The sequence below is a fragment of the Carcharodon carcharias genome, chromosome 16, assembly GCF_017639515.1.
Source record: "Carcharodon carcharias isolate sCarCar2 chromosome 16, sCarCar2.pri, whole genome shotgun sequence".
Classification (NCBI taxonomy): domain Eukaryota; kingdom Metazoa; phylum Chordata; class Chondrichthyes; order Lamniformes; family Lamnidae; genus Carcharodon; species Carcharodon carcharias.
In genome coordinates, this window is record NC_054482.1 from 55,517,677 (window position 1) to 55,537,848 (window position 20,172).

A 20,172-nucleotide genomic window follows, 5' to 3' on the forward strand; every position below is an offset into this window, starting at 1 on the left:
GTGGGTATATGGTTGGAAGCTCAAAGTCAAATATGATACCAAAGTTGCGAATGGTCTGATTCAGCCTTGGACAGTTGCCTCCTGAGAGGGATGGAGTTGATGGAGATGGAATGTGGCAGGGGCAAAGAAGACCATGACTTCAGTCTTCCCAATGCTTATCTGGGGAAAGTTCTGCTCACCCAGTATTGGATGTCAGAGAAGCAGTGTGATGTATTAGAGAGAAGGTTGGGAGAAGTGATCTGAGGTAGAGCTGGATGTTGTCAGTGTACATGTGGAATCTGACATCTTCATGGTTTACTGAGGGAAGTATATGATGAATCGAGGAAGAGGGTTGATGAGAGTACTGTGTTTGCTATTGTGCGTATGGACTTTCAAAAGGCATTTGATAAAAGTACGACATAATTGACTTGCTTACTAAGTTCAAGACCATGTAAAAATTGGCTGTGGCAGAATGCAGAGAGCAGTGGTGAACAGTTTCTTTTCATACTGGAAGAGTCGATATGAGCTGATTTTGCTAAAAATTAATGACCTGGACTTGGGTCATTGGCATAATTTCAAATTTTGTAGATAGTATATAGCTCAGAAATTTAGCAAACAATGAAGAGGATTGGAACAGATTGCATAAATTGGTCAAATGAACACACACACATGGTAGATGAAATTTAAAGCAGAATAATGGAGTGAATTTTAAGAGGAAGATTGAGGAGAGTTAAAATGGATTAAATGGTATAATTTTAAAGGGAGTGTGTAACAGAAATCCAAGGATATATATACAAAAATCTTTGAAGATGGCAGGACAAATTGAAAAGGCAGTTAATAAAGCATATGGGATCCTTAACTTTATTAACACAGCAATAGAGTACAAAAGCAAATGTTACATCTTTATAAAACACTGGATAGGCCTCAGCTATAGCATTGCGGCCAATTCTGGGTACCATGTTTTGGGAAGGATGCCAAAGGCTGTTAAGGGAACAGAATAGATGGTAGCAGGGATGAGTTATGTGGGGAGGCTGGAATAATTGGGGCTGTTCTCTTGAGAGCAGAGAAGATCTGATAGACCTTATTGACTTGCTTAGTCTTACAAAGCTTCTCCCACACAACCCAGTGTCCCTGCTATCCTCTATTTATAGACTCTTTTGAGGTAAGCTAAACTCAAAAAATTAAACAAAAAAACTCAAAAAATGAGAGGGGTAAACAGCCCCTGATGGGGCACTGTAACTAAAACAAAACATCAAAGGAAACTTACAAAATCAAATTAAAATGTCATTTCCGGGGGTGATGATGCACTCCAGCCCCTGCAGTGCCCAGTGATCACGGAAGGCCTTGAGCATACTAGTGGACACCACATTCTCCCACTCCAGGGTCATCTGGCCACGAACATACAGCCGCGACAGAGGGGCAGAGAGTTGGGCCGGATGACCCCCATCGACCGCCCATTGCCTGGACCTGTTGATGGCCACCTTGGCCAGGACCAGGAGCAGGCTTATGATGAGGTCCTCCTCCCTCCACACCACATGACCAAAGATCAGGAGTATGGGGCTGAACCAAAAATTGAGGAGCAACCCCCTCAAATAATGAAAAAGGGGCTGCAATCTCTGGCAATCTACGTACATGTGGAACACAGATATCCTTGGCTGCAGAAAATACATGCAGCCTGGGAGTCCAGAAACCACCTTAACCTACAATTGTCTTGCACTGCTGCATGCAACGCCCTCCAGGTCAGGTCCCCAATGAAGAAAGGGAGGACTCCCAATGTAGGGAGCCCTCCACTGGGGAAAAGATTTGATAGATGTGTTCAAAATCATTCATGGTTTTGAAAGAATAAATAAAGGGGAAATTTCCAAGTGGCAGAATTATTTTTGTCTCTCTTAACTCTTTCCCCTCTTTTATTTAATTAGGGAAACTGGTTGCTCATTATTTATGTATGGAAAATATATTTAAAAATAAATTTGCTTACAAATTATTTGCTTTGACCAAACATAAATTTGCATATAGTTTCTTTATTTTGGGAATAAAGGGCGGTGAATGGGAATCTTATTTGGATAAATCCATCCTCAATCGGTCACAACAATGCCGCCAATTGGTCAGATAATCAAGAGGTTCTACCGTCCCGATGATTGGAGTAACTGGCAGGTTCAACTTGCAAATGATTGGTTTCCTATCCGGAACTATTGACTGAATGGTGAGTCGTTTGTTAAGGCAGTGATGATTGGCTGTTTTTCCAGCAGGATGTCTATGCCTATTGGTTGAAAGACTCACAGTATGTTTGCACTGATTGGTTGCAAGCGAGGACGGGAGCTGTGCGCTGGATGGCGGAGCCGCTGATTGGCTGACTTTCGGTCGGTGCCGGAAGGGTGAGAGTGGAGTCGCAGCAACAAGAAGATGGCGGGGATTAAAGGTAGTATTGTGTTCTATAGTTTGACGGTAGCTCACGGTACTGTCAGCCGTAGTATTATCGCGGCTTCGAGGACTGTATGGCGAGGCCTCGGTTTGGAAGAGGGCGATGATCCCCCTGTGTGAGGTTGTGGGAGTGGATCGGAGTAACCCGGGGTGGGTGTGGAGGGAGAGAGGAGGAGGAAACTAGGGTGTGGGGCGGGAGGTTAATGGGTGAAGGCGGTGCCGACGATTGGGGATTGTGGGGGCAACTGGGGCGGGGGTTAACGAATGAGGGGTGTAATGGGGTGCGCGGTGGTGGGGGTGGGGGGGTAACCGGTGGGGGAGTAATGGGGGCGGGGTAATGGGGGGGGTGGTGGGGGTGTAATGTGGATAGGAGGAAACTGATGGGAAGCAGAGGGGGGTAACGGGTGGGGATGCACTGGGATAACTGGTATGGGCAGAGGGGGTCGTAACTGGGATGGAGGGTAACTGGATAACTGGGTGCTAACAGTCAGGGTAGTAACTGGGATGGTGGGTGGGGGGAAACAGGGACAGAGGATAATTGAATAATTGGGGCAGGGGAGTTGGGGGGGGGGTAATTGAGGCAGGGGAGTCGGGGGTGTAATTGGGGCAGGGGAGTCGGGGGTGTAATTGGGGCAGGGGAGTCGGGGGTGTAATTGGGGCAGGGGAGTCGGGGGTGTAATTGGGGCAGGGGTGTCGGGGGTGTAATTGGGGCAGGGGAGTCGGGGGTGTAATTGGGGCAGGGGAGTCGGGGGTGTAATTGGGGCAGGGGAGTCGGGGGTGTAATTGGGGCAGGGGAGTCGGGGGTGTAATTGGGGCAGGGGAGTCGGGGGTGTAATTGGGGCAGGGGAGTCGGGGGTGTAATTGGGGCAGGGGAGTCGGGGGTGTAATTGGGGCAGGGGAGTCGGGGGTGTAATTGGGGCAGGGGAGTCGGGGGTGTAATTGGGGCAGGGGAGTCGGGGGTGTAATTGGGGCAGGGGAGTCGGGGGTGTAATTGGGGCAGGGGAGTCGGGGGTGTAATTGGGGCAGGGGAGTCGGGGGTGTAATTGGGGCAGGGGAGTCGGGGGTGTAATTGGGGCAGGGGAGTCGGGGGTGTAATTGGGGCAGGGGAGTCGGGGGTGTAATTGGGGCAGGGGAGTCGGGGGTGTAATTGGGGCAGGGGAGTCGGGGGTGTAATTGGGGCAGGGGAGTCGGGGGGGTAATTGGGGCAGGGGAGTCGGGGGGGTAATTGGGGCAGGGGAGTCGGGGGGGTAATTGGGGCAGGGGAGTCGGGGGGGTAATTGGGGCAGGGGAGTCGGGGGGGTAATTGGGGCAGGGGAGTCGGGGGGGTAATTGGGGCAGGGGAGTCGGGGGGTAATTGGGGCAGGGGAGTCGGGGGGGTAATTGGGGCAGGGGAGTCGGGGGGGTAATTGGGGCAGGGGAGTCGGGGGGGTAATTGGGGCAGGGGAGTCGGGGGGGTAATTGGGGCAGGGGAGTCGGGGGGGTAATTGGGGCAGGGGAGTCGGGGGGGTAATTGGGGCAGGGGAGTCGGGGGGGTAATTGGGGCAGGGGAGTCGGGGGGGTAATTGGGGCAGGGGAGTCGGGGGGGTAATTGGGGCAGGGGAGTCGGGGGTGTAATTGGGGCAGGGGAGTCGGGGGTGTAATTGGGGCAGGGGAGTCGGGGGTGTAATTGGGGCAGGGGAGTCGGGGGGGTAATTGGGGCAGGGGAGTCGGGGGGGGTAATTGGGGCAGGGGAGTCGGGGGGGGTAATTGGGGCAGGGGAGTCGGGGGGGTAATTGGGGCAGGGGAGTCGGGGGGGTAATTGGGGCAGGGGAGTCGGGGGGGTAATTGGGGCAGGGGAGTCGGGGGGGTAATTGGGGCAGGGGAGTCGGGGGGGTAATTGGGGCAGGGGAGTCGGGGGGTAATTGGGGCAGGGGAGTCGGGGGGTAATTGGGGCAGGGGAGTCGGGGGGGTAATTGGGGCAGGGGAGTCGGGGGGGGGTAATTGGGGCAGGGGAGTCGGGGGGGGGGTAATTGGGGCAGGGGAGTCGGGGGGGGGTAATTGGGGCAGGGGAGTCGGGGGGGGGTAATTGGGGCAGGGGAGTCGGGGGGGGTAATTGGGGCAGGGGAGTCGGGGGGGTAATTGGGGCAGGGGAGTCGGGGGGGTAATTGGGGCAGGGGAGTCGGGGGGGGTAATTGGGGCAGGGGAGTCGGGGGGGGTAATTGGGGCAGGGGAGTCGGGGGGGTAATTGGGGCAGGGGAGTCGGGGGGGGTAATTGGGGCAGGGGAGTCGGGGGGGTAATTGGGGCAGGGGAGTCGGGGGGGTAATTGGGGCAGGGGAGTCGGGGGGGTAATTGGGGCAGGGGAGTCGGGGGGGTAATTGGGGCAGGGGAGTCGGGGGGTAATTGGGGCAGGGGAGTCGGGGGGTAATTGGGGCAGGGGAGTCGGGGGTAATTGGGGCAGGGGAGTCGGGGGGTAATTGGGGCAGGGGAGTCGGGGGGGTAATTGGGGCAGGGGAGTCGGGGGGGTAATTGGGGCAGGGGAGTCGGGGGGGTAATTGGGGCAGGGGAGTCGGGGGGGTAATTGGGGCAGGGGAGTCGGGGGGGTAATTGGGGCAGGGGAGTCGGGGGGGTAATTGGGGCAGGGGAGTCGGGGGGGTAATTGGGGCAGGGGAGTCGGGGGGGTAATTGGGGCAGGGGAGTCGGGGGGGTAATTGGGGCAGGGGAGTCGGGGGGGTAATTGGGGCAGGGGAGTGGGGGGGGTAATTGGGGCAGGGGAGTGGGGGGGGTAATTGGGGCAGGGGAGTGGGGGGGGTAATTGGGGCAGGGGAGTGGGGGGGGTAATTGGGGCAGGGGAGTGGGGGGGGTAATTGGGGCAGGGGAGTGGGGGGGGTAATTGGGGCAGGGGAGTGGGGGGGGTAATTGGGGCAGGGGAGTGGGGGGGTAATTGGGATGGTGATGGCGAAATTGGTGCATAACTGGCATTGTGGTGGGTACCTGGGATGGTGGGAGGGGGTAACTGGGACTGAGGGAGCATGGTGGGGGGGGGCAACTGGGAGCAGGGGGGCAACTGGGGCTGGGGGTAATGGATGGGGGGGCAGTGGGGTTTGGTGGCAGGGCAACTCTGGAGGTAACAGGAGCGGGGACAACTGGGGCGGGGGACTATGGGGGTGCAACTGGGGTGGGGGTAATTGGGTCAGGGGGCAGTGGGGTAACTGGGGTGGCGGGGGTCTCTGCTGGTTACTGGGGCAAGAGTTCTGGGGGCAACTGTGGCAAGGGTGTGTCTGGGGGTAACGGATGGGGCAGAGGGAGGCATCTGGAGCGGGGGGTGGGGTGTAACTGGGATGGGGGGTGGGGTTAACTGGCACAGAGGATAACCCAACTGGGGTGGTGAGGTGGGGCGTAACTGGCAGGAGGTAATTGGGGCGGGGTGGATTGTGGGGCTGTAACTGGGGTGGCGTAACTGGGGCAGAGATGTGGCGGGAATAACTGGGGCGGGGTTAATTGGGGCAGGGGCAGAGGGGATAATTGGGGTGGGGCAGGGACAAGGGTGTTGCAATTGATGTGGGGGGGATAATTGGGGCAGGGGTAGGAGGTTAACTGCAGCTGTAGGGGTGTTTGGTGGGGGGGGATCTGACTAGGAGGGGGGGGCTCTCGGGGTAACGGTGAGGGTTTGGGGGGCCAACTGGTGCGGTGGTGTGGGGGCATAGCTGGGGCTTGGGGGTTAAATGGGATAATTGGGATGGGGTTGTCTGGGGGTAACTGGGGTGAGGGGGGGTAACCTGGCTGAGGTGGGGTGGGGTGGCTGAGGTGGGGGGTAACCCAGCTAGGGTTGGTGTGTAACCTGGGGTGGGGGGAGGGTAATCTGGGATGTGGTCGGGGGGTGGCAGGGTGATGGTGGGAGTGGCTGAAAGGCTATGATTGGTCGGGGGTTTGGGAGGGTTAGGAGTTTGTGAGGAAGGCTTCTGAGAGGAAAACCAAAACCAAAACAAAAATACCTGGAAAAACTCAGCAGGTCTGGCAGCATCTGCGGAGAGGAACACGGTTAACGTTTCGAGTCCGAATGACCCTTCAACAGAACTAAGTAAAAATAGAAGAGAGGTGAAATATAAGCTGGTTTAAGGGTGGGTGGGACAGGTAGAGCTTGATAGAGGGCCAGTGATAGGTGGAGAGAACCAAAAGATGTCACAGACAAAAGGACAAAGAGATGTTGAAGGTGGTGATATTATCTAAGGAATGTGATAATTAAGGGTGGAAAGCAGGACAAGCAAAGTACCGATAGCTCTAGTGGGGGTGGGGTGAAGGAATCAAAAAAGGCTAAAAGGTAGAGATAAAACAATGAAAAGGAAATACATTTAAAAATAATGGAAATAGGTGGGAAAAGAAAAATCTATATAAATTATTGGAAAAAAAAGAGGGGGATCGGAAAGGGGGTGGGGGATGGAGGAGAGAGTTCATGATCTAAAATTGTTGAAGTCAATATTCAGTCCGGAAGGCTGTAAAGTGCCTGGTCGGAAGATGAGGTGCTGTTCCTCCATTTTGCATTGAGCTTCACTGAGAGGGCTTGGGGTTGTCTTGGGTGAGGGTTCTGGTGGGCAAGGGAGGTTTCAGTAGGCTGGGGTGGGAGATGTGAAGGAGGGGAGAGAAGATATACTAGAGGGTGGTGGTGTGGAAAGGCAGGAGAAAAGCTGGGCTGGGGCTGAGTGGGAGGGTGGAAGGGAGAAGAGAGAATCTGGGAGGGGAGGGATAAGAGAGGAGAGAAATGTTTTATAACTATGAATTTTTAAAGGAAGTGGAGATTGGAGAGGGAATTCCAGACTTTAGGGCCTAGGCAGCTGAAGGCCTGACTATCAGTGGTGGATCAATTAAAATTGGAGGTGTGCAAGAGGCTAGAATTTGAGGTGTGCAGGGAAGGAGTTGGGGATTGGCAGTATAGGGCTGACGAATGTCATGGGGAAGGGAAGGACCCAGGTATAGAGAGATTTGAAAACAAGGATGAGAATTTTTGAATAGAGTCATTGTGGGACTCGGAGTCAATGCGCAGGGATGATCGATGAATGGGACTTGGTGTGAAAGGGGATATGGGCTGTAAGGGTTTGGATTAGCACAAGTTTCTGGAAGATGGGAGGCTGGCCAGGAAAGCAATAGAATTGTCGAGTATTGAATTAACAAAGGCATGGATGAGGTATTCAGCTGCAGGTAGGCTGAGGCACAAGCAGTGACGGGTGATGTTACAAAACTGGAAATAGGCAGTTGTGGTGATGGATATGGGATGGAAGCTCATCACTAGTAGGGAGCTAAGGTTGTGAACTCTCTGATTCAACCTCATTGTGATGAGAGAGGGTCAGAATCGGTGGCTAGGGAACAGAATTTGTGGTGGGGAATGATGGCAATGGCTTTGGTCATCTAGTTATTTCGTTTGAGCAAATTGCTGAGCAGCTCATACTGAATGTTGGACAAAGCCGATAAATTAATCAGTCGGGTGGTTGAGAGAGGCTGTGGGGTGGTTGAGAGAGGCGGTGGGGTGGTTGAGCTGGATATCATCATACATGTGGAATCTCCTGTGTTTACAGATGATTTCACCTTGGGGACAGCATCATAGTTGCAACGTTAGGGAGCAAAGATAGATCCTTGGGAGACTTCAAAGGTGACAGTGTGGGAGCAAGAAGAGAAACCATTGCAGATAATATGCTATTAATGACTGGAAAGATAGGAATTTAACAGGTTGGGGCAGTGTCTTCCAGCGAGACAGTAGATTTTAGAATCTTACAGCACAAAAGGAGGCCATTAATCCCATCATAGCTGTACCGGCTCCTTTAGTGAGATATCAAATTAGTTCCTTTCCTCTTTCCCCATAGCCTTAGGAATGTCTTGTTTCAAGTATATATCCAATTCCCTTTTGAAAATCATTGAATCTGCTTCCACCACCCTGTCAGGTAATACTTTCAATATCATGACATCTCACAGTCAATAAGGAGATATTAGGTCAGATGACCAAAATTTGGTCAAAGAGGTAGATTTTGAACAGTTTTAAAGGAGGAAGGTGAGGTAGAGAGGTGTGAGGAGGATATTTTAGAGGCCCAGACAACTGATGGCATAGCCACCAATGGTGGAGCAATTAAAATTGGTGATGCAGAAGAAGCCAGAATAAGGGGGTCCAGGATATTGCAAGGATTGTAAGGCTGGAGGAGTTTAGAGAGATATGGAGGGGTTTGAAAACAGGTGGGAGAATTTTAAGCTCAAGACATTGCTTAGTCAGGAGCCAATGTAGGTTAGCAATTAGGTGTGTGATAGGGGAACAGGACCTGCTAGGAATTAAGGTGGCAGAGTTTTTGATGACCTCAAATTTTACAGAGGGTAGAACGTGGGAAACCAGACAGGGGTGCATTGGAATAGGTAAGTTTAGAGGTAATGAAGACATGGGTGAGGGTTGCAGCAGATAAGCTGGGACAGGGACAAAGTCAGATGAAGCTAAGGAGGTGGAAATGGGCAGGCTTAGTGATGGCACGAATGAGGCCAGAAGCTCATCTCCGGATCAACTGTGACACCAAGATTGTGAACAGACTGACTTAATCCCAGACTGTTGCTAGGGAGAGACATAGAGTCAGTAGTTAGGGAATGGAGTTTGGAATGGGAACCAAAGACGATGTCTTCAATCTTCCCAATATTTAATTGGAAGAAATTTCTGCTAATCCAGTACTGATAATTTAGCAACAGTGGAAGAGTCGGGAGTGGTTTGATGAGGTAGAACTGGGTGTCATCAGTGTACATGTGAAAATTAATGCTGTGTTTTCAGATGATGCCACCAAAGGGCAGCATATAGATGAGGAATAGGAAGGGGTCAAGAATAGATCCTTAGGGTCAGCAGAGGCAGTGGGAGCAGGAAGTTAAGCCATTACATGTGATTCTCTGACTATGATTAGCAGGGCAGGTTGATAAGGTGGCTAAAAAAGAGTTACTTGAGTTTATAAATGGAGGACTAGAATATAAAAGCGAAGAGATCGTACTAGAACTTAGCACTGGTTAGACCTTAGCTGAAGTATTGTGCACATTTATGGACACACTTCAGGAATGATGTAAAGGTGTAACAAAGGATACGAAGGAGGCTTGCCAGGATTCTACACATATTTATGTATAATCTGTTTACAGCTCAGAAACAGCCCATTTGGTTCAACAGGTCCATGTAGTATTTATGCTCCACACAAGCTTACTTCCACTCTCCTTTATCTAACCACATTAATTTGTCTTTCCTTTTCTTTCTGTCTCATGGGCTTATCTAGGTTCCACTTAAATGCATCCATACCTTTAGCCTCAGCTACTCCTTGTGATAACAGGGATGAAGGACTTCAGTTATTGAAGGGAGGTTGGAAAAGTTAGGACAGTTTTTTTTTTCCAAATAGGGTAAGTTAGGAGGTGAATGATTACAGGTTTTCAAGATAAGAGGCTTGGATGAAGCAAAATTATTCTTCTAGTTGAGTGGGCCAATAGAGTACACACAAGAACACAAAAGAGAGAGGAACAGGAGTAGCCTATATGGCCCATCAAGCCTGCTCAGTCATTCAATACAATCATGGCTGATCTTGGGCTTCAACCCACCTCCCATATCACTTGATTCCCTCTAAGACCAAAAATCTGTCTATCTCAGCCTGAAATATAGTCAGTGATAGAACATCCACAACCCGCTGGAATAGAGTATTATGAAAATTCACAATTCTTTGTGAAAAAAATCTCTGCTCATCTCAGTCCTAAATGAGCCACCCCTTATGCTGGGACTGTCCCATGCTCTAGATTCTCCAGCCAGCAGAAACAGCTTTGCAGTGTCTCCCACACAATAATTATTTGTCAAATAGGATTTCCCTGTCATAAAACCATGTTGACTTTGCCTGATCATACCTTGACTTTCTAAGTGCATTGTTAAGACTTAATAGATTCCAGCACTTTCCCGATGACTGATGTCAGGCTAACTGGCCTGTAGTTCCTTGTTTTCTCTCTCCTCCTTTCTTGAATGGCGGACCTATATTTGCTAACTTCCAATCCACTGGGCTGTTCTAGAATCTAGGCGTTTTTGGAAAAACTTAACCAGAGCATCCATTATCTCTGTAGCTATCTTGTTTAGAACTCTAGGATGTAGGCCATCAGGTCCTAGGAATTTATCGGATTTTAGTTCCTTAAGTTTCTACAGTCCTTTTTATTTGCTGATATTACTTTCCTTAATTTCCTCACTTTTTAACACTTAGGTTACCTCTATTTCTTGTATACAACTTGTCTGCCACTTTGAAGATAGTTGCAATGCATTTGTTCAGTGTCTCTGCCATTTTCTTATTCCCCATAATTTACTGCTTTTGTTTTTAAGGACCAATATTTACAATCTCTATATTCCTGGCTAGTTTGCTCTTGCATTCTATTTTTTCCCTTTTTATGACATTTTGGCCCTTTGCTGGTTATAAAACACTTCCAGTCCTCACACTTACAATCTTAGAAGCTTCTTCTTTTAATCTAATACAACCCTTAACTTCCTGAGTATTATCCACGGATAGATCTTAATATATTGAAAATCATTGTCAAAGGCTAAATGGGAGATGACAAATGTTTACACAATTGTCAGGATCAATGCTGTATGGAAGCTAATTCCATAAATAATTTTAAAACCAGGTTGCACAAGTTCTTGAGGATGAGTAATTTAAAGGGTTATGGACAAAAAGAGGGGGTGTGGGTCTAAGAGTACTCTTTCAATGAGCATAAGTCAAAAGGGCACCTCCTGTGCTCGAGGTTTCTGTGATTTTTTTATATTCCCACCCCCCTCTCCAAACCTGGCTCTTTTGTTAATTACCTTAAATCTGTGTCACCTGGTCACTCACTCTCCTGAGAATGGAAACAGCTTTTTATTTACTCTGTTAAGATCCTTCATAATTTTGAATGCATCTTTTAAATCCCTCTTTAACCTTCTCTGTCCTAAAGAGAATAATAGTCCCATCTTCTATATATGTAGTTTCCCCATTTTTAGTTCTTATTTAAAGATTTCTAGTATTTGCAGATTTTCCTTTTGTCCCCCCATTTTGAGTTAAATTTCTGCAGTTTGGACATGTATGCCTTTTAGTTTGAAGAAAAAAGCCTGATGGCTTTAATGTAGGATTCAAAAACTCATTTTATCTTTGGATGGGTGCATTGACCAACTTGTACCATTTACTTTTTGAGTTAATGCCATAGGAAGAGCTCTGGCTGTAACATACCTAGCTGAAAATGAAAAACTGTTGTACCAGCAAGAGGCTTACTGTAACGTCAAAAATAATTGATTTGAATATTCACAGCATTTTTCAATGCATGATGCCTATCTAATATTGTTACCAATTAATATCGACTTGCATCCTTTCAGTATCAGCACTTTTTTTAATGGAAAGATATACTGTGCTAAATAGGATAGACTAAGAACAAAACTAGCATTTCAAAAATGGGCAAATATGAGGCACTGTGGGCCACCAGCAGCCGAGCTGTATTCGGCCACAATCTAAACTTTGTGGCCCGGTATATCCCTCATTCTACCTTTACCATCAAGCCAGGGGATAGACTCTGGTTCAGTGAGGAGTGTGGGAGGGCATGTTAGGAGCAGCGTCTAGCATACCTAAAAAGATGGTGTCAACCTGGTGAAGCTACAGCACAGGATTACATTTATGCTAGACAGTAGAAGCAGCATGTGATCTTGCAACCAGCAGACCAGATCTAAGCTCTGCAGTCCTGATACATCCAGTTGTGAATGATGGTGTACAATTGGACAACTAACCAGTAGAGCCCAGCAAGTCAGCACAAAAGACAAGACTGAAGAATTTTCAATCATGTTCAGCCAGAAGTGCTGAGTGGATGATCCATCTCAGCCTCCTCTTGAGGACCCCAGTATAAAGGTGCTGGTTTTTGGCCAATTCAGTTCACCTCATGTGATAGCAACAAACAACTGAACGCACTGGATACGGCAAAGGCTATGGTCCCTGATAACATACTAGCTGTAGCACTGAAGATTTGTGCTCCAGCTCTAGCCAAGACCCTAGCCAAGCTGTTCCAGTGCAGCTATGACACTGGTATCTACCTGACTGTGGAAAATTGCCTAGAATGTCCAGTCCACAAAAAGCAGGACCAAATCCAATCCAGCCAATTGCTGTCCAATCAGTCTATTCTTGATCATCAGTGAAGTGATGGAAGGTGTCATTGGCAGTGCACCTACTCCACAATAACTTGCTCACTAACACTCAGTTTTGGTTCTGCCAGGGCAATGACCCCTGACCTCATTACAACCTTGGTCCAAACATGGACAAAAGAGCTGAATCCCAACGGTGGGATAGGAGTGACTGCCCTTGACATCAGGGCAGAATTTGACCGGGTGTATCATCAAGGAGCAGTAAGCTGGTGGGAAGCAGGGGGAAAACTCTCCCCTGGATGGAGTCATACCTAGCAGAAAGGAAGATAGTTGTGGTTGTTGAAGGCTAATAATCTCAGCCCCAGGACATTGTTGCAGGATTGTGACCTTGGGTCAACCAGCTTCAACTGCAGGAGTGGGCGCGCCTCCGATTGGGGGCATGCTGCCATTTTACATGGGTGGGCCAATTAAGGCCCATCCAGCGTGATGTCTGCGAGGAAGTGCTTCCTGTGCCCGGGGGAGGGGGAGATTCCCTCAGCCTTGAATGCGCTCTTTCACGCATGCACGCGAAAGAGAGCACTCATCTCCCTGAGGCAGCATTTTGCCTCAGGGAGATCAGCACCAAATTTAAAAATGGGGAAGGGGCATAAATAAAATTTCCCTGACATGTCCCCTCATGACACTGTCACATGAGTTGGAACATGTCCATCACTTTAAAGCATCCATTCATTAAAATTTTAAAAGCCCTCATGAAACCTCATCCCACCTGTGGATGAGGTTTCATGCTTTTTCTGAAACCTGCCAGGGCTCCCAGCCTGCCCGCCAACCTTAAGGTTGGACGGGCAGGTCCGTTAAGTATCTCAATTACTTTTTAAATGGCCTCAATAGGCTGTTGACAGGTTGGTGGGTGCACAGCTGATTCAGCTGCACCCCCACCGACCTGAAAATTGACATGATGCGGGGTGACATTGCCCAACTTCTTCCCGTGTCATTTTATGTGTCGGCGAACAGGCCCCATCCACCTGCTCACTAACCTAAAGATCCTGGCCTATATCATCACTTGTTCCTGTTGCTGGGTCAAAGTTCTGGAACTCAGTCCCTAATGCACTGTGGGTATACTTACACCACATGGACTGCAGCGATTCAAGAAGGTGACTCACCACTACCTTCAAAGGCAGTGAGAAATGGATCAGAAGTACTGCCCTCCCTCCAATGACACTCACATCCTGTGAATGTATTCTGTAAAAAAAAAGTACAATGCAGAGACAGTACTTTGCCATTCCTGTGGCTTCAATCACTGACGAGGCTATCTTCAACCATTTCCTGTGTCCATCACCACCCATGTTCTTGTGTTCTTCTGTGCCCACCCTGGAAACAAATTCTGACAGTCAGCTAAAACTGTATTTCCTGGCAGTTGAACTCTTGGCCTTCTATTCTCCATACCTCCACAGGTGCTGATTTGCTCGATGAATCCTTGACCTCCATCCTTGACACTGATCATCAGTGAAACTTTTTTAAGTTGTTCCCCTGGTACAACCATTATCAAAGTGCCTACTACTGCTTGATCATCCTTGGGAGTAAAGAAATTGACTTCCCCTACCAGATTCTTTTCTGCACTATCTGTTACTTTGAACTGTGTTTCCTACCAGCTGTGCTACAGCAGGTGGGAGGGGAATATGGATTACTTAATCCCTAAGAAAGAGATCATCCATTTAGCTGCATCTTCAGCCTTCCCTCAGTCATCTTCCTTTGTTCAGCAATATGAATCTTCCCCCAGATTCCCATCTCACACAGAATCCCTGCCTGGCTCTAATTTTTCTCCCATTCACCATACTCTCTCTGAAATTATCTTGCCTATAACATTCACTTTCTGCTCCTTGAACCCTATCCCCACTCAACTTTACTTTCTAACCCACATACTAGCTGACATTCTATTACTATGGTGCATTATCTCCCCTTCCTCTCAGTACATACTCACATGGTGGAGTACGCCATCCTTCCCCAATGTCTCTCCATTGTGCAGTGTGCAGCTCAGATGATCTGACCTTGTCTGATTTCCCCCTTACCTGTCCAATTGTAGCCAGAGCATCTCTAATAATGGCTTCTCTTCCCATCTTGCAGTGTCGCCTCAAGAATCCCTAAGAATTCATCCTTGCTCCCCTCCTCTTCCACCTTTTTACATGCTGTTGCCAACGTTTTCTGCAGATGGACAGTGATGACAGTCGACTTTGCCACTTTCCTTGACTGCTCCACTATGTTGTCAGGCTGACAGTCTAACTTCCAGTCTTGGATAGGCCATAGTTTCACTCAGCTAAACATTGGGCTATTTTGGATTTTGTGGCAAATTCTGTACACTCACCATTAACTCCATCCCCACGCACTCTGCCTGAATCTCTCTGTTCCAAGGTTTTAATCGGGTTGTGTTGTTCAGCAGTCTCCTGTTAATTGAAATAGTCCTAGCTGACCCTCTACATTCTGAAGCCTTTTTAGTTTGGAAACTCCAGTATTTTCTACAATATGAAGAGTTCTAGTTCTTTGAGCCTTTATTTTCTAGCCTTTTTTTTTAAAAGCTCTTCTCAATCTGTTCCAGATCCATCCTTTTTCTCTCATGTGGATTCCAGAACTGCACACAATATTCTAGGTGAGGTCTGACCAGTACACGGAAATGGCAAGGTTATTGTGTTTGATCGACACTCCATAAATCTTTATGCACCTGAGCATCCCATTAGCTTTTTGTCTTAACCTGTTTTTTCCCCTTTACTTTTTGACTATTCTATATTATTAAATGCATGACTTTACACCTGTGTTCACATGAGGTTGCATTTGCCAATTGTCCACTCACTCCCATACTTGTAAGTTCTCATGTGGCTTGGTGCCATCCTCCACCATATTAAACACTCCTATTGTGATATAATGTGTAAAATATAAAATGAGGTTACAGTTACCCTTTTCCAGTTCATTGATCACCAAATCACAGAATTGTTACAGCATAGAAGGAAGCCGTTCAGCCCATCATGTTTGCACTAGCTCTGCGAATAAACAATTCACCTAATGCTATTTCCCTGCCTTCTCTCTGTAACCTTGCTGTTATCCTTTTTGGATAACTATCTAATTCCTCTGCGTCCATGATGCATTCTAGATCCTAACCACTCGTGTGAAAAAGTTTTACCTCATGTTGCCAGTGCTTCTTTGCCAATTACCTTAAATCTGTGCCCTCTTGATCTTGATCCTTTCATGAGTAGGAAAGGTTTCTCCCTATCTGCTCTGTCCAGACCCCCCCCATGATTTTGAATACCTCTATCAAATCTTCTCTCAGCCTTCACCTCCAAGGAAAACAGTCCCAACCCTCCGACCTATCGTCAAAACAGAATTTCATCATCCCTGGAATCATTCTCATGAATCTTTCCGCGAACACCTCCACATCTTTTGTATAGTGCCCAGAACTGGGCGTAGTACTCCAGTTGAGGCTGAACCATTGTTTTATATAAGTTTTTAACGTAACCACCTTGCTCTTATACTCTGTCCCCCTATTAATAAAGCCTAGGATACTGTATGCTTTAACTGCTCCTTCAATCCGTCCTACCACCTTCAATGACTTTTGCACTTGTCACCACCCCTGAGTCTAAGAAAACTTGCAAATTATGGCCAGTGCTACTGCAATTTCCACTCTCACTTTCCTCAGTATCCTTTGATGCATCTTATCCAGTGCTGGTGTTTTATCAACTTTGAGTACAGAAAGCCTATCCAATGCCACCACCTTATCAATTTTAAATCCTTGTAGTGTATCAATTGCCTACTCTTTCACTGTGACCTGAGCAACATCTTCCTTGGTAAAGACAGATGCAAAGCGTTAATTTAATACCTCCGCTAAGCCCCACGCCTCCGTACATAAATCCCCCTTTTGATCTCTAATTGGCCCCACTCCTCGTTTTACCACCATTTTACTATTAAATGCCTATAGAAGACTTTGGGATTCCCTTTTATGTCAGCTTCTGGTCTCTTTTCATACTCTTTTGCTTGTTTTTCCAGTTGCCCTCTGAACCTATATTTAGTTTGGCTCTCTATTGTATTATCCACCTGACATCTGTTGTTAGTTCACTCTCTCTTCTTCATGTTAATCACTATCTCTTTCATCACCCCAGGGAGCCCTGGATTTGTTTGTCCTCCCTTTCTCTTTCCTGGGAATGTATCTTGACATCGATGATTACTTCGGTGCTGCTTCATGCTCTCGTTGGGACTTGGAAAAATTTATTAATTTTGCTTCCAATCTCCACCCCTCCATCATTTTCACATGGTCCATCTCTGACACTTCCCTTCCCTTCCTTGACCTCTCTGTCTCAATTTCTGGTGATAGCCTGTCCACCAGTATCCATTACAAGCCTACCGACTCCCACAGTTACCTCGACTACAGCTCCTCACACCCCGCTTCCTGTAAGGACTCCATCCCATTCTCTCAGTTCCTTCACCTCCGTCGCATCTGTTCTAATGATGCTACCTTCAAAAACAGTTCCTCTGACATGTCCTCCTCCTTCCTTAACCGAGGTTTTCCACCCACGGTCGTTGACAGGGCCCTCAACCGTGTCCGGCCCATCTCCCAGGCATCCGCCCTCACGCCTTCTCCTCCCTCCCAGAAACATGATAGGGCCCCCCTTGTCCTCACATATCACCCCACCAGCCTCCACATTCAAAGGATCATCCTCCACCATTTCCGCCAACTCCAGCATGATGCCACCGCCAAACACATCTTCCCTTCACCCCCCCCGGTGGCATTCCATAGGGATTGTTCCCTCCGCGACACCCTGGTCCACTCCTCCATCACCCCCTACTCCTCAACCCCTACCTATGGCACCTCCCCATGCCCACGCAAAATATGCAACACCTGCCCCTTCACTTCCTCTCTCCTCACCGTCCAAGGGCCCAAACACTCCTTTCAAGTGAAGCAGCATTTCACTTGCATTTCCCCCAACTTAGTCTACTGCATTCGTTGCTCCCAATGCGGTCTCTTCTACATTGGAGAAACCAAACGTAAACTGGACCACCATTTTGCAGAACACCTGCGGTCTGTCCGCAAGAAAGACCCAAATCTCCCTGTCGCTTGCCATTTTAACACTCCACCTTGCTCTCTTGCCCACATGTCTGTCCTTGGCTTGCTGCATTGTTCCAGTGAAGCCCAACGCAAACTGGAGGAACAGCACCTCATCTTCCGACTAGGTACTTTACAGCCTTCCGGACTGAATATTGAGTTCAACAACTTTAAATCTTGAACTCCCTCCTCCATCCCCACCCCCTTTCCGTTTCTTCTCCCTTCCTTTTGCTTTTTCCAATAATTTATATAGATTTTTCTTTTCCCACCTATTTCCATTATTTTTAAATCTTGTATGCCCTGCTAGTCTTTCCACCCACCCCTCACTAGAGCTGTACCTTGAGTGCCCTGCCATCCATTCTTAATTAGCACATTCATTTAGATAATATCACCACCTTCAACACTTCTTTGTTCCTTTGTCTGTGACATTTTTGATTATCTGCTCCTATCACTGCTTGCTTGTCCCTACAACCACACCCCCCCACCCACTTCTCTCTCTCTCTCTTCCCCCTCCCCCCCAGCTTAAACCAGCTTATATTTCACCCCTCTTCTAATATTCACTCAGTTCTGTTGAAGGGTCATGAGGACTTGAAACGTCAACTCTTTTCTTCTCTGCCGATACTGCCAGACCTGCTGAGTTTTTGCAGGTAATTCTGTTTTTGTTTTGGATTTCCAGCATCCGCAGTTTTTTGTTTTTATCAATGTAACTTGACTGCCTGAACTATCTCCCCTTTGAAGGCATCCCATTGTTCAGGTACCGTTTTTCCTGCCAACCTTTGATTCCAATTTATCTGGCCCAGATCCATTTTTACCTCCTTAAAGCCCGCTTTCCCCCAGTTAATTTTTTTTGATGAAAAGGTTGCTGTACTGATCTGAACACCAAGACGTGCAGCACTCGCCATACCTTTCATCCAGAATGCTTCAGATACACATGCTTCCTGTCTCCTACCGATCAGCTCCAATTCATCCATCTCATTACCCTGCTGTTAGTAACATGACTGCCAATTTTTAGAATTAATTTTGTGAAACATTGTAGTAAAATCTTTACTCAAATCCAAAAATATCTTCCTTATTTATATATTTTACTCCACTAAAACATTCTGTTGTTATTCTCACATGACTTCCCTTCTGTACATCCATGTCCATCTTGTCAATTGCTTTAGATCTTTTAGAAGCTTCTAAAGGTTTCCCTAGCCCTGATGCCAGACTGACTGACTTATTGTTAGCTGAATCTCACTTTCCTCTGCTATCTTCTCCCCCACCCGCATCACAGAATCTCTCAGTGCAGAAGAGGCCCTTCAGCCCATCGAGTCTGCACCGATACGTGAGAAACACCTGACCTACCTACCTAATTCCATTTACCAACACTTGGCCCATAGCCATGACGTGCCAAGTGCAGATCTAGGTACTTTTTAAAGGATGTGAGGGAACCCACCTCCACCACCCTCCCAGGCAGCGCATTCCAGACCGTCACCATCCTCTGGGTAAAAAAGTTTTTCCTCACATCCCCCCTAAACCTCCTGCCCCTCACCTTGAACTTGTCCCCTTGTGACTGACTCTTCAAGTAAGGGGAACAGCTGCTCCCTATCCACCCTGTCCATGCCCCTCAAAATCTTTAACACCTTGATCAGGTCGCTCCTCAGTCTTCTCTGCTCCAACGAAAACAACCCAAGTCTATCCAACCTCTCTTCATAACTTAAATGTTTCATCCCAGGCAACATCCTGGTGAATCTCCTCTGCACACCCTCCAGTGCAATCACATCCTTCCTATAATGTGGTGACCAGAACTGCACACACTACTCCAGCTGCAGCCTCACCAAGGTTCTATACAACTCCAACATGACCTCCTTACTTTTGTAATCTATGCCTCGATTGATAAAGGCAAGTGTCCCAAATGCCTTTTTCACCACCCCACTAATATGCCCCTCCACCTTCAGAGATCTATGCACATACACGCCAAGGTCCCTTTGTTCCTCAAAACTTCCTAGTGTCGTGCGATTCATTGAATACTTCCTTGTCAAATTACTCCTGCCAAAGTGTATCACCTCTCACTTTTCAGGGTTACATTCCATCTGCCACTTATAGACGGGATGGTCAAATGGGCAGTTATCTTCTTGTAGCCCTAGACACTCAACACTCACTGTCAACCACCTGAATAATCTTTGTGTCATCCGTAAACTTACTAATCCTGCCCCCCACATAGTCATCTGTGTCATTTTTATAAATGACAAATAATAGGGGACCCAGCACAGATCCCTGTGATACGCCACTGGACACTGGCTTCCAGTCACTAAAGCATCCTTCTGTTATCACCCTCTGTCTCCTACAACTAAGCCAATTTTGAATCTACCTTATCAAATTACCCTGTATCCCATGAACATTTGCCTTCTTTATAAGTCTCCCATGTGGGACCTTGTCAAAGGCTTTGCTGAAATCCACATGAACTACATCAACTGCACTACTCTCATCTACACCTGGTCACTTCCTCAAAAAATTCAATCAAATTTGTTAGGCATGACCTCCCTCTGACAAAGCCATGCTCACTATCCCTGATCAAACCTTGCCTCTCCAATCCCTGAACATCTTTTT

At 47.9% G+C, this 20,172-nt stretch overlaps 1 protein-coding gene across 2 annotated transcripts in view; it reads left to right on the forward strand.

Annotated features, from left to right (window-relative positions):
* Positions 1-2,271: 2,271 nt before the first annotated feature.
* Positions 2,272-20,172, forward strand: part of LOC121289195 (leptin receptor gene-related protein) — a 32,382-nt gene continuing 14,481 nt past the window's right edge. The window contains exons 1-2 of one of the 2 annotated variants that reach the window (XM_041208389.1): positions 2,368-2,398; positions 15,091-15,141. In XM_041208389.1, the coding sequence (XP_041064323.1) occupies positions 2,383-2,398; positions 15,091-15,141 (67 nt within the window). In that variant the 5' untranslated portion in view covers positions 2,368-2,382. Of the gene's footprint in view, positions 2,399-15,090; positions 15,142-20,172 lie in introns of both variants that reach the window. The other variant, XM_041208390.1, reaches the window with a different exon arrangement.